The 13,834-nt window shown below is 47.5% G+C and overlaps 1 protein-coding gene across 1 annotated transcript in view; it reads right to left on the reverse strand.

Annotated features, from left to right (window-relative positions):
* The window catches only part of Plch1 (phospholipase C eta 1), a 191,946-nt gene that overhangs the window by 43,094 nt on the left and 135,018 nt on the right, over positions 1–13,834 (reverse strand). The window contains exons 7-9 of the mRNA XM_058574872.1: positions 10,161–10,254; positions 8,388–8,591; positions 1,987–2,107 (exon numbers count right to left, since the gene is read on the reverse strand). Of these exons, the coding sequence (XP_058430855.1) occupies positions 1,987–2,107; positions 8,388–8,591; positions 10,161–10,254 (419 nt within the window). The remainder of the gene's footprint in view (positions 1–1,986; positions 2,108–8,387; positions 8,592–10,160; positions 10,255–13,834) is intronic.

The following is a 13,834-nucleotide window of genomic DNA, read 5'->3' on the forward strand; positions in this document are numbered from 1 at the left end:
GAGTAAGTCTGTGCTTTTCAACAGGAGAAGAGATGATTTTGTGTCCCCTCCCATAAGGGACATTTGTCAATGTCTTAGGACATTTTTGTGATCACAATTCAGAGGGTGCCACTGGCATTTCATTAGTAGAAGCCATCCTACAATACACAAGACAATGCTCTACAACAAAAAATCATTCAGCAGAAACCCTGGTGAAGAGATGCGGCCACAGTGTGAGAAAGAAAAGGAGAAGGCCCAATTTTTAAAATGTATTAAATAAGAGTATTAATTTTTTTTTTTTAATTTAAAACACATTTCCTACAAGGGTTCCCAAGTTGCAGTGAGCAGTCACAAGGCTGGGGAGTCCTCCAAGGTGCTCAGGAAGCGTGCTGGGAAAGCATGGCTACTCCACTAGGATTGGCAGAAGTCAGGGTTGTGGAGAAGACCGGTTGGAGTTTACAGCTCAAGATTCTTGCATGTAGAAGAAACCATGAATTATACAGCAAGGATCTCTTATTAGAATAGCATTTTAACCTCATGGTTAATTAATAAGACCAAATATTAAAAATTTTAAAGGCTACTAACTTCTAAATTAATTCTACGCAACTGTAATTTTAATTTGCTCCTTTAATTCAAAAACCCTTTCTGGTCTGTCTGGTACATTGCAGGCACCAGCTAGGCAACAGAGAGTGAATAAGAGGTGGCTGAGACACAGCACCTATTTCTCCGAGTTCAGTCTCATGGCAAGTCACCAACCACTGTAACAGGCTGTTAGCAGCAGAAATAGGCTCAGGGTGCTAAATACAGGGGGAAAGAAGATTCAATCATCTGGTGGGTCAGCAGTTTGCCAGAGGGACAGTGCATAAGTGACCCCGCAGGACAAGGAAGAATCCAGCAGGTGGACAGTGGGGAAGGGGGTCCAGGCAGAGAAACCCGCACTTGCCAGGGTGGGAGCTGCCCGGGTGCCAGGCCTGTGGGGGAGCTGAGGGCTGGTCCCTGAAGGCACAGAGGGCAGGCAGGGGTGCCTACACAGCGAGGGAGCTTCTGAAGGACATTTAGGTGAGGATCACAGTGTGCGTTACTTCCAAAGGAAGACTAAGGCATGGTGCAGAGGACAAGCTAGCAGGTAGGGTGGCAAGACGGGGCACGGATAATTTGGGAGCAGAACAGAGAGGAGCTGGCTGCCAACAAAAGGACTAGGGGGTCCTGGCCCAGCTGCTGGCAGGCAGAGCTGCCCAAGAGTAAAGGAAATGGAGCAAGGGCAAAAGGAGCTGCTGAGTCCAGTGAGGGCCATGAGCCTGAGGTGGCCGAGTCTCACCTTCTGCTCAGCACGTGGCTTCTGCACAGGTAACTCCGACAAACATTTCCTATGCATTTTTCACATAAATCTTGGACTTAAGAAAGAAGCCTGGGCATGCAATTAAGTAAATATCTGAAAATAAAGCCAAGGGCAACACCCAAGGAAAGAATGACTGTTTCGGGAGTGAGGAAAGGGAGTAGAGGACCAGAAGCCAAAATAGGAGGCCGCACTGTCCCTGGATTGGAGGCGATGGTGTGGGCAAAGCTCACACCGGGAGGAAACACCACTGTCAAACGTCAGTCAGCAGCACAAGACTGTCAGCCCCTCAGGACGTCCAGGTCACCGGCAGTTCCGCAGACCTGGATAGCAGGTAGTATGCTGTCACACCAAAAACATGGATCCCGCACAGTAACTAGTTCCCAGCCTTCACGGACACCTCACACCCTGGGTTCACAGATTTACATGGCCAGTCTTTGCAAGGACATCTTCAAGGAAGTCACAGGGAACAGGCAAGGAGTAAACAGAGCACAGGAAAGCCAGAGGCTGAACCCTGTCATCTCTTAGTGACGCCTGTTGGGGGAGGAGAGGACCAGGTGGAGGCGACAAGACAAGACGTGGAGCCCAGGGAAGGGCGCTGGCTGGCTCTGTGGCTCAGCCCAGGCAGTGTGGCAGCAGGGGAGCCTGGGTCCCAGGCCTGCGGTACTTACTCGTTCTTCACGAAGGCATGCTTGTTGATGGTCTCCACAACGTCTCGGAAGAGAATTTTTGAAGTCAGAGTGTAGCCGTGGTGTACCACTGGCTCTCCATCGGGGCCGTCCCAGCAGTCCACTGCCAAAAACAGAACCTCGCATCAACACACAGCGTCTCTGGTACCTACAGACATTTCTGGAAATACCAGGCATGTTTTCAGTTTGTCATTTGAAAGTACGCCCATTGCAATCACGACTAAGATTTCAGACAGAGAGATGGGTATTCTGGAGTGTTTAACAGGACAAAGAATCAAAGATAATACATGGTTTGGTTGTTAGTTAGTGCTTATAGTTTACAAAGACACACTCCTTTTCAGTCTAGCATTGACCAAAAATTTTGTGAGCAGGTAATGCAAATCTTGCCAAGTGTGCCCCAAGAAGTGATCATTGTTAGCAGAAATGTCTGAGTTTCTTCCCCAGGTTTGAGGTAAGTCACAGTGACTCTCAAATTGCTAACAAGGCTTTTCATGATTGCTCACTCAAACTCACTGTTTCCATTTGACTTATTCTTGTTTTATTAACTGTACAGTAATAAAAAGTAGCACTGACTCCCTGAGTTCAAATCCTCAGGTTCTTCAAAAACCATGTGACTACCTGCAAACGATCCAAGAATTTGAATCTTGTGAAACAGAAACAACAACTGCACTTCCTGGTGATGACAAAGTCCCCATAAGGTGGCCATGACGCCGCGGGCACAGGGTAACTTACATCCTGGATGTCACTGCCGGCTGTGCATGGAGGATAACGCTGGTTCCCAGGAGGAACTGCCTCCCTGACCAGGGGGCTTCCTGTGCTTTACCTTGGGCCCCAGGTTGATTTCCTAAAACTCTGCTTTCGCCCCGTCGCTTATGTGCTCAAAAGCCTCCGTGGCCCACTGCACAGCATCTGGGAGGTGCTGACAAATGTCCTGCGGCAGCTCTGGCTGCTGGCTCCATGTCGTTACATTGCATACTAGAGGCTCCTGGGCACTGGCCAGCCTGTGTCCTCAGTTGCCCAGCACAGCACAGCACTGTGCGCAGTCTCCCACCTGCCCTTGCACTTGGGTGTGGCCCGGGAGACACGGGCAGAAAGGACAGTGCCACTTCCAGGTCTGGCCAAAAGAACCTCCTTCGGGAGTCACTGTCCCCTTTCCCCTGCTGTGGCTTTCGAGTCATGTGCTGAATTGGCATGGCACCCGCTGGGAACCTGGGTCCTATATCACTGCTTGGCAGACTCGCACCTGCTTGGGCTCCACGGACACCAGAAGCAACCTCAGCTGGTGGAGCAGAAAGGAGCTCTGAAGGAACTCATGCCACTTTCACGTCTCACAAGTCACTTGATCCCTCCTGTTCCCGCACAGCCATGCCCTTCCAGTCAGTGGACTCTCCCCAGAGTCCCTCCTGCATGCCTCTGTGGTCAGCTGAAGCCCTTTCACTCGGCTTAGCCAAGCCCATTCAAGGCTGAGTTGGGCCACCCCACCAAGCCTCCCGACCCTCCCTTATGGCAGCAGGTCACAGACACAGACACCAACCAAAGCCCAGCAGTCAATAGCACTTGAATAGCAGCCCGACAGGAACCAGGGCTACACAAGGACACAAGGTAATTGTGCTCTCAGCACTAGATAGGAGAAAGAGTTCTCAATGGCAGATCTGAGAAAAGTAAAAAGTCTAGGTTTCACTACTATAAAATTTCACAATATTTAGACATTGGCAATTAACTCACTTTTAAAAGCATAATATGGACTAAACACACACAGTCTGTAAGCTGGGTTTGGCTACTGGAATGGCACTTCAATTCTATCTTCTATCAGGACCACAAAGGACCCCCACACCTGCCCTGTGATTCAGCAGAACCTATCCCACATCTGAACCTATTTCCCCAGGAGACAGGTGACAGCTCCATTTCCTTTGCAGCAGTCAAAAGGCTCACATGACCATAAGGTGACAGTGACAACTTATCCTAGGTGTCAGCTGCACTAGTCAAGGATGGTCACTGTTGGGTCAAAGAGCAGTCGAGACTGGGTATGAAGACACACTTGGGTGTGACTGACATCTGAATCGGCAGGCTCTGGGGGAAGCAGATGACTCTCTGTGCGGTGGGTGGGCCTCACCCAGTCAGCTGAGGCCTTACTACGGCACTTCCCACAGATGGAGAAATTCTTCTCGAGGCTGTGGCACAGAAACCCTACCTGTGTCCCCAGCCTGCTACACTTTGGAATTCACAGCCACAACTACCAGGTCAGCCCTGCTAGTCTCCATCCTGTCAGTGGGCTACACAGGCTGCCAATGCCCACAGTCATGTGAGCCAACCTCTTCAAACCGGTTGACCAATCCCAATTCCAACCTCTTTCTCTAAACCTCACGTTGGTTTTGCTTCTCTGGGCAACCTTAAAGTCACCGGTGTAAATCCACTGAGCACTGGCTGCTCAAATGTCTTCCCCGGGGGCGGGGGGTGTGGAGGGGATAAAAGAAGGAACTTCCAAGGTCACTGTCACAGGAATCCTGGAAGCAGAATTTAAGGATAAAGAAGCTGTGGGGAAGACCACTGTCCTGTCCCATAGTGTCACAGTGCCCTTGGGGCCTGTGAATGTATCAAAGACAGAGGTTGATTTGTTTTCTTATGTGCTGGAGATTCTCCAGTTTATCTCTAGATATAGGCATGGAAAGAACAGAAGTTTAAAGAATATAGTCACATGACTCATAATGGTGTTTTGATCAATGACAGACCAGCTATGCAATGGTGGTCCAGTAAGATTATTTAAAAAAAATTTTTAAGTTCTCCATGAAACAGCACACTGTGTTACACTGGCACAGCCTCAGACATCCAATGTCTACTGCACCTCTTGATTGCAACAAGAGGCCACTCTGGATGTGGATCAGCACCACCAGGGATGTGTTTTATATGGTTTGATGAACACATTTCCCAGAACCTATCCCATCACTAGGTGATGAAAGATGGTGAATAATTTCAACAACTTTCTACATGATTGACAGTCCCATCTTGGGGATGAATACATATAACAGGGTTCCTCATAAATAACCTCGTGTCATTCCAAACTCCATGTGAAGGGGCAAATCGAAGCCATGCCCGACCTGTTTTTCACTTCATGCAAGAGAGCTCCTAAAACCACAGCCATCGGGAAAGAGGGAGCGCTTGCTAGCTCCGTCACACGGGCAGAGTATCCCCCATCGATAGCGGCAGCTCTTCCACTGAATGTCTGACTCCATCAACTGTCTGTCAAACGATGATGATGCCACTCTGGAATAGCACTGAGTCTGAACACACGGGATTCACCGTCAGGTCCCCTGGCCACAGGGTGTCCTGCAAGGGTTAATGCTGCATGGGAACACCCTCCACCTAACTCCCCCAGACACACATGGCTACCACTAGTGGCCCCAGAGACACCCTGACAGAGAGCTGGTCATTTCTGAAGCCAAGCTGCCAACCCCACAGCTTTTCATAATGGAACTTAGAGACGTTCCACCCTGGTAGGGCTCCCCGAGATAACAGGAAGAGTCATAAACCGATTACAACAGAACGCAACACTGGCCCCAGGATGAGAGCGAAATCCTTGGACAGAGCACCCATGTTCATTAAGCAGCTCAGGCTACGAAGCAAGGGAAGGGAGGCCAGGCCAGGAACGGCACCTGCTGGGTCTGCTGACAAATCCACCTCACCACCAAGACTTACTGGTCTCCCCAAGCCCCCCGAGAACCTTGTTGCCACTGACGTCCTGGGAAACACAACGTTAGCGAAACCAAAGTTTGAAAGAAGAGCGACCCTTCAGGTCACAGTACCATGCATCATTACTCTCTATTTTCTCTATTATACTCAGCAAAAGCTACCTCAAAAAACAACCTGTGGGACCTGAAATTTTCAGTCTATGACCTGCCACCTTCTATAAACCAGGTCTCTTTAAATCCCAGTTGTAGCTATTTAAGAATACAAACAACTTCAGATCTGAGGCAAACAAAGTGCTCCTGGCTGTAAAATACACGGATGTCCCCACCCAAGCTCTAACTGTGAACTGAGATTTTCAGAACGTGGGGCTCATAGAGATCGTACAGAGACCACAGAGATCGTGTGGCCAAGTTTTTAGTCTGTGGGGAAGTCCAAACCTCAGGGGCGAGGCGCAGTCAGGACAGTCTGTTCCCCCTCCTGTGCCGCGCTCCATGCTTTCTCTAGCTGTCTTCCAGGACCTGAGGGCCCTCGCTCAGCCCTTAGCCAGGTCACCCAGGGCTAGCTCCTCCGTGAGGTGCACAGGCCCCTGGAGAACAGCAGAGCTGAGGAGTATGAGTAACCTGGGTTCAAATCCCAGCTCCCAGGCTGCAGGAATCTAAGTGATTCACCCCAGGTTAACATCCTGAAGAAATGGTGGGTGTTGCAAGAAGTAAATGAGAATGTGTGCGAAGCACTTAGCCAGGACCCAACCCAAAAGGGACAAATCAGAGCAGCTCCCCTTTCCCTCCCACAATACGTTCAAATCTAAGGTGACAACCGCAGTGTCCAACAGGAAATAGAGCAGGCACAAAGTCTCCCAGAAAAATGCAACTCTTCTTCCCAACAAAAACTTTCCAGGATAGTAGTTCAACTTTCACTGTCCTGCTACAGATCATTCTAATAGGAAGAACTGCTCTGTGCCAAGTTCTGGGAGGGATGTGTGGTGCAGATTGGTGAGAGAGACAGAGCACTCGGGCGATCACATCTTTTAAAATTGCCCCACAGCTGGGTGGGGATGGTGGAGCATGCTTGTAATCCCAGGGGCTCAGGAGGCTGAAGCAGGAGGATGGCAAGTTCAAAGCCAGCCTTAGCAACTTAGGGAGGCCCTAAGCAATGTGTTCTCAGTCTCTTTCTTCATCTCAGGAAGAAAGAAAGCCTAAGAGCAGGCCCATGTCCAGCATCCTCCGCACACAATCTCCACACCCCTATTTTAGCACGGTAAGACAACTGAGAACGCTAGCATGAGGACTCATGTGGAACTTACCGTAAATTTAATAATCAGAGAAGTCTCATTTCTCAATACCCCCGACCAGAGCTGAAGGATCAGAAATTTTGATTTAGAGTAAGGAGCCCATCATAGCAACGTGGTTAGATTTAAGCAGGACTCAGGTTGCGACAGGTAAGAGAAGAAAAAATAAGGCAAGCATCTGAAGAACTCAAAGAGCAGAGAAAACAGGGCAGAGGATGCAGGCCCAGCAAAGCTGCCAGTCATCCTGAGTCGACCGTCACTCATGGAGTCACTGAATGGTTTCCGTTCTTGGCTCCAAGAAAATGGCACAATTTTAAGTGATGGGCATCCGTCCATGTGAATCCAGCAAGGGCCATGTGCTGGACACCTCCATGCCTGTCAAACATGCAAACCCCACCAAGTGCTGGGCCAGCTAAGGCAAACAACTGGCTGAGAGCAAAGGTCACCTCAAGACCTTTTGCTGCTGAAAGGTTTCTCCTCGTATTAATATTTTATCAGCATCTTCATTATTCAGCCACTCCGGCTGCTCAACTGTCAGTCACTATCGTCAGTTGGTATTTCCTGCAACAACATGGTCATAAAAACTAAAGCTTCAGAGCACTCATTTTGTAGAGGACCTAGTGGTTCTGTGTGTGCATAGTGTGTAAAGCCCGCCCAACTTTTAAATATGTTGATTCACCCTGATAACATTACTATCACCTTCATAGCAAAAAATCCCTCAAGCTAGCAACTGTGTGACAAAGACAGTTGCCCAGCCAGTTAGCCAGCGGGAAGGCTCCATGTTTTCTTCACTTCCCCCTCTGGCCCCCAACTAGAGGACAACCAGTTATCCTGCTGCCAGCTCCCATGTCACCTCCACCACAAAGCGATGCCCCTGGGCTCCAGGGCTTCTCCTCTCCATCAAGAACACCCTTTGCCTCCAGACCCTTCGGGATTCTCCCTCCATGGTCAGGTTGCAGTTAGCCACCAGCTTACCTTGGTGCACAGCCGCCTCTGTCCACAGACGCTCCGTGTAAACCACAGAAGCATAGGCATCCCCAGCCCCTGCTATTACCTGCGAACAACTGACCTAAGCTCCCAAAACTCTCCTCTGCCAACGATCACTTTACCCAATGCTGCCTCCCCAGGTCTTTCAAGCACCTTTCCCATAGCACGCTTTTTGTACATCTGGATTTTACCTCCAACCCACCATCAGTGTCCCTTGTGACTTAAAAGCTCCTGTGGCAGTCCACTCAGCCCTGACCATGACCCCCTCAGTGCCACCCATCCCTCGCCCTGCTCTATTTCACCAGGAAAGCTTCCCAGTGAACAGACCAACAGCTCTAATGGGCATGAGGGTGTTTTAGGTCTGTGGCAGCCTGATTCAGAGGATGTGTCCCTGACCCTGCGGGGCCCAGCTAGCAGCACCTACCCTCCACACAGCGGCAGCCCTCCTGCAGCACCCGCACATACATGTCCACCTTGGACTGGGACAGGAGCTGGTCGCCGGTCAGGTAGGTGTTGTGGGAGGAGGCGATGTAGTAGTTGCAGAGCGGCTGGTCCATGTCCTGGTACACCTCGTGGTGCAAGGGGTTGAACACATCACAGGCAGGACTGCGCATGAAGTTCGTGAAGCCTTCGAAGAGAGAGAGTCAGGCGCTGGAATCAGAGCAGATCTACTGACCACTCCGCAGACCCAGACGGGTGGAGGACGCTCTCAGCAATGAGAGTAGCCTCTGCGGGAAGACTGGGCCGCTGAGCGATTTGCCTGAGGTCAAAGAGTGCCGGAAAATGGAAATGGGACCATGGGGAGCAGCCTAGAGAGCTGTCATGGGCGGGGAGAACCCAGCAGCTCTCCTCAGTGTCAGAGACCCAGGGGCCCTTGACTGGCCTGCAATAGACAGGGGAGAAGTTGATCTGAAAAGCCATCAAGTGGCCTGTCAAAAGCTAAACATAGTCTGGACTCAAAGAGGGACGATTTGGGTGCTAAACTGCTCTGAGAAAAGGCTGTTGATGGCTAGCACATTTTATAACTCTGAGACAGTGCTCAAGGATTCCGCAGACATTCCCATCACTTTCCTACAACCTCTCAAGTGTGAGAGGCCTGCAAATACACGAACAAGGCACAAGTAGCCCAGAGGAATGATTATTAGGGTAAATTCATTCGAGTCTTTGATAATCATTTGGTGAAATCAGATCTGTAAGTCTTCTCTGAGACTTAAGACTAACGCTATGTCTCCCCACTGCTGGTCCACCTCTCTCCCTCCTGACTGGAAGGTAAGCAGTCAGAGAGGGCTAGGAGTTAAGAACAACTTTCCAGCCATCCAGGAAGCTGAGGCAGGAGGATCACAGGTGGAGGCCAATCTGGAAAACTTAGCAAGGCCCCACCTCTTTAAGAAAGAAGTAAATGAAAGTTAAAAAAAAAAAAAAAAAATTAAAACCCTTTTGTCCACACCGACCCCAGGTGCAAGGGAAACCAGGAGGTTGGCAATAAGATATGGAAAGCCCAGCCATGGCTCCGGATGCTCGTGGGGTCCCTGGTAGTCTCTGGGATTATTTGCTCTGCTCTAGCAGGCCTCCTTTGGGTTCCCACCAGAACTCATGTCCCCATATATTTTAAATGCACATGACTTTCGGATATGGTTAGCTTATTTACACCATGTGTACAATTCTGGGAGCCGATTCTGAGTGCATAACTGCAGCAAATTATTTGAGGGGGCCTCACTTCCTCTACTATACAATGAGGTGTATTAGCAAGACTTTCGGTTCCAACAGCTTCCATACTGCCACAAATCAGGAAAAACAAGTCAGTTACTAACATTTTGTAAAGGAACATGTTTACTTTCAAGTCACTAGTACTGTAGATTAGGTTTTTTAGGGCCAAATTTCCCTTCATGTAATCACTGGGAATGAGACCATTTCCCAAATTCAGCCATTTGAGAAACACCCAAATATCTCTTGGCACGCATCATACAGGGTGGCATCAGTAGGCTGCCTGAAGTGGCAAATGCTCATAGGCATTTGAAAGAGAGAGACCAACAACAGGGCAGCTGCTCTGTAAGAAAATGGGTGCTTTGTGGGGTTTATTTGAATCATCTGTAATTTCATTAACATCTCCCAATTTCTTTTTCCTGAAAATTGTTCTGGAATTTAACTCAGCAGATTGAATCAAGAAAGGAGAAATTGAGACTATTGGTTGCTTTACCTTCTATGCCAAGAACATTTTTCGCCTTATTTTCTTCTGAAACTTCGAACTTCTTTATGATGTCAAGACAGTAGTCTGTTGTCACATTGTTCATCTAAGCAAAACAGAAGGTTAGCAAGGTTCCTGCGATTTCCTGAGGCCCATCCCTCCACGCTACTATACAATGAGGTCTGATTCCTGCAGCTCTCTGGCTACAGTGCAGAGAGCTTAACTGAGCACCCTGGGGGGTCTGTTGGTGGTTGACGTTGTTTTTGGAGAATGATCATGATCTCAACCTTCGTACCCATCTTTCAGATTTAATAGGCAACCACAGCCCTTCAACTATGAGACCAAGGTTCTCCATGAAGCATAGACTAAAATCAATAACCAATGCAACTCCGCTGCCAAAATACTGCTCACTATGCGGCAGCCATTGCAACACTCACACTCCTCACACCAGCCCTGAAACCTGCTCATCATAAACACGGAGGAAGAAAACTGCCCTCTCCACAGCAGAATGGGACTCTACGGTCACACCTGTGTGTGTGTAGGTACTTTGGTCATTCAGGAGCACAAAGGTCAGCAAGAGAAAATGAGAACTAGAGGGGCACCAGTGTAAGACGGGGGCCAGTGCCTGGGCTGGGATAGGGGTATGTTAACCACAGAGACTTCATGCCAGTCACTCACCCTGGCCAGGGCTGGCCACGGGGCAGCCCTGAGGACTAAGGGAATCGACAAGAGTCGAACCTGTTGTCCTACCAGGGGGGCAGCATGTGCTGTTATCATTGAATCGCTCTCAAGGTCGCAGCATAAACATCACACATTGAGCATTAGAAAAAGTAAAACTCTTCAGGAATAATTTCTCTAAACCAAAACACACAGAACATGACATTTGGGTCTGGGGTGCAGCTCGGTGCTAGAGCACTTGCCTCCCAAGCTCAAGGCTCTGGGTTTGATGCCTAGCACTGAAAAATATAAAAGACAAGAGTGGTATTTTGATTTAAGACCCATCCTGCCTTACAATCTTCCCTTAACACTGACATTTCAAAATACTAATGGAGAATGAGAGGAGTGGATCTTGTGAGCCAGTATTTCATATTATTTCAATTATATTTCTCATTGTCACTAAGTCAATACTTATTATGTTTTAGTGAAATCTTAGTTTTCCTAAATAGTCTAATAGCACTGAAACTGTTCAGAGGAGAAAGAAGCTGCCATGTGGCTAGAGTCTCCCAGTGTGAAAAGGAACACAGCATCTTGTCCCCATTTGAATGGGACGATGGCAGATGTGTCCTTCGAGTAAAGTTTATCTTCACCACTCTGCCAGGTGGGGCACCTGAAAAATTCCACAAATAGTCGAAATTGCAGGTGACCTGCCACCATAGACTTAGCAGGTGTGGTCTAAAAGATCAACAATGTCTCACAAAAGAGAAAGAACCACATATAAAAAAATTAAAATTAACAAGAGAGAGAAACAACCAAATTGATCGCTCAGTGCCGTGGGAAGGCTATTCACGTTCTGTGAAGCCATGTATTCAGGATTACAGGAGACGGGGACCACGAGGAGCCAGGAGATCCAAAACCGCCAACCATAAGCCCTCAAGATGGGATGCAGAAATGGCCAATGAGCGGAGAATGTGCTACTAGTTGAAGACACAAAGCAGAGCATGGTGACAAAAAACAACCTATTTGAAAAATTCATCAATTCCATGAAAATATTAGCAAGCATTCTGTGAGTGCTCAGAAATGTCTGGACACTGCACAAGACATACTAAAGACAATACTGATGAATTTCTCGCCAATCTCAAGCAGTAAGGATTGACACTTAGGGAAACATAGTAAAACCCCTAACAGTGAGAGGTGACGTGTGAGCCCCACTCAGCTCCCAACCCCTCCATCCCCTCCATCCGGGACTCCTTTAAATAGCATCTTAGCAGCAAACTCCCGCAATAACACACTTGAATGCTGTGGCCTTCCTGGGGCTGCGTGGCAGGTTTACACTGCACTGACAAGTCAACAGAGGTCAATGGCCGCCTGCATTCTTCACCTTGATTTGCCTCCTGTTTGAATAGGCTGGCAGGGCGACAGGACATAAAGCCCCCTCACTGTACCCTATTTCCTATGGACTTCATTTGGAAGTTTTGTATGCTATTTAATATCCAAGCCACCTGCTGTCTTCAGCAACTGGAGCTAAAAGACAAGCCTAAGGTAATGTTTGATTTAGAGGCTTCTTACATTTCCATAGTGCTGTTGAGGCCCTGAAGAGCTTTCACACACACCAACATAATATTTATCCCCATCCACAGACAGAAAGCCGGTGCTGAGCAGGCTGAATGTTGCCACCAAGACACAGAACTGGGAGAGGCAGCCCCAACAGTCAAGCCTGGACCTTCTCAACTTCAAGCCCAAAGACTTTGCTTTTTTATTAAACCTATTCTGTTTTTTCCTTCTATTTTTATTAAAAACATGAAATGCTTGATTGCAAAGATGACTGTTTTTTTCAACAATGCTGAAATGCCTGGAACTTTTGAAATTCTTGCAACTTTTTCATCAGTTATTACACTTTGATGTTTTTCATTACTCAAGACTGATCTCTGTTCTCCTTTCCTTATTCACTGTTGTTCAATGTTGTCCACAAGAAACAACAGCCACTGGTCCTCTTGTTAATGGTTGGTACACACACGCAAAGTATAGCAACCAGTCGTAGATTGATCAAATATCCACACTGTGATGCTAATTTGTGTGTGTGTGCGCGCGCATGCACGCGCACGCTGGGGATTGAACCCAGGGCCTTGTGCATGTGAAGCAAGCACTCTACCACCTGAGCTATAATCCCAGCCTTCTGATGCTAATTTTTTTTAAATGTATATTTTTAATTTTTTTTAGTTGTAGTTGGACACAGTACCTTTATTTATTTATTTGTATGTGGTGCTGAGGATAGAACCCAGCACCTCGCATATCCTAGGCGAGCACTCTACTGCTGAGCCACAGCCCAAGCCCTGACGCTCATTTTTATCCCCAGATTTCCTGTCAGTTTTCTTGCAAAACTTTCCCAGTGAGTGCAAATTTTAAAACAAATAGAATTGTTTGTAGAGGAGTAAATAATTATATTTCTCAAGGCTATGGTTCCTCTAAACACAAAATCAAAACATAATTTGCAAAAGAATTTTAATATTGCTAAGCTTCTAATTTTATTTTTATCAAGGAAGCTTATCCATGATTAAATAGGTCAAAACTAAGATGCTTATGACTACAAGCAGAATCCCCTCCTACCCGCCAGAATCACTGCCCACAGGCAACAAACCAACCTCTCTTTCAGTTCTTCACATTACAAACTATTGCGTTTATGCTATTTTCTGTTTTATATACTTCAAAACTTATCTATTGGCATCTTGTTGTGTTATATATTATGTAACATCTTGGGCTGACATAAATAAGATCATCCTTGGGGTCAGAAAACTTTCTCCCTCTGTCCATCTTCCCAGTACATATAGCATAACGTTTGCTAAATAAAATAATCTGGGGTCTGGATTATTCCAACTACACAAATTTGACAGTGCTGAGTCTTTGTGTGCTATAGCTGTTTCTTATAGAATTTTTTTTATTATTATTTAACTCTTACAATTCCTATTTGTTTGGTTACTTATTCATTCATTTGAGGAGCCAGGGATTGAACCCAGGACTTTGCACATGCT

This window comes from Marmota monax, unplaced genomic scaffold (genome assembly GCF_021218885.2).
Source record: "Marmota monax isolate L192 unplaced genomic scaffold, Marmota_monax_Labrador192_F-V1.1 WCK01_AAM20220418_F8-fsc00022, whole genome shotgun sequence".
Lineage (NCBI taxonomy): Eukaryota > Metazoa > Chordata > Mammalia > Rodentia > Sciuridae > Marmota > Marmota monax.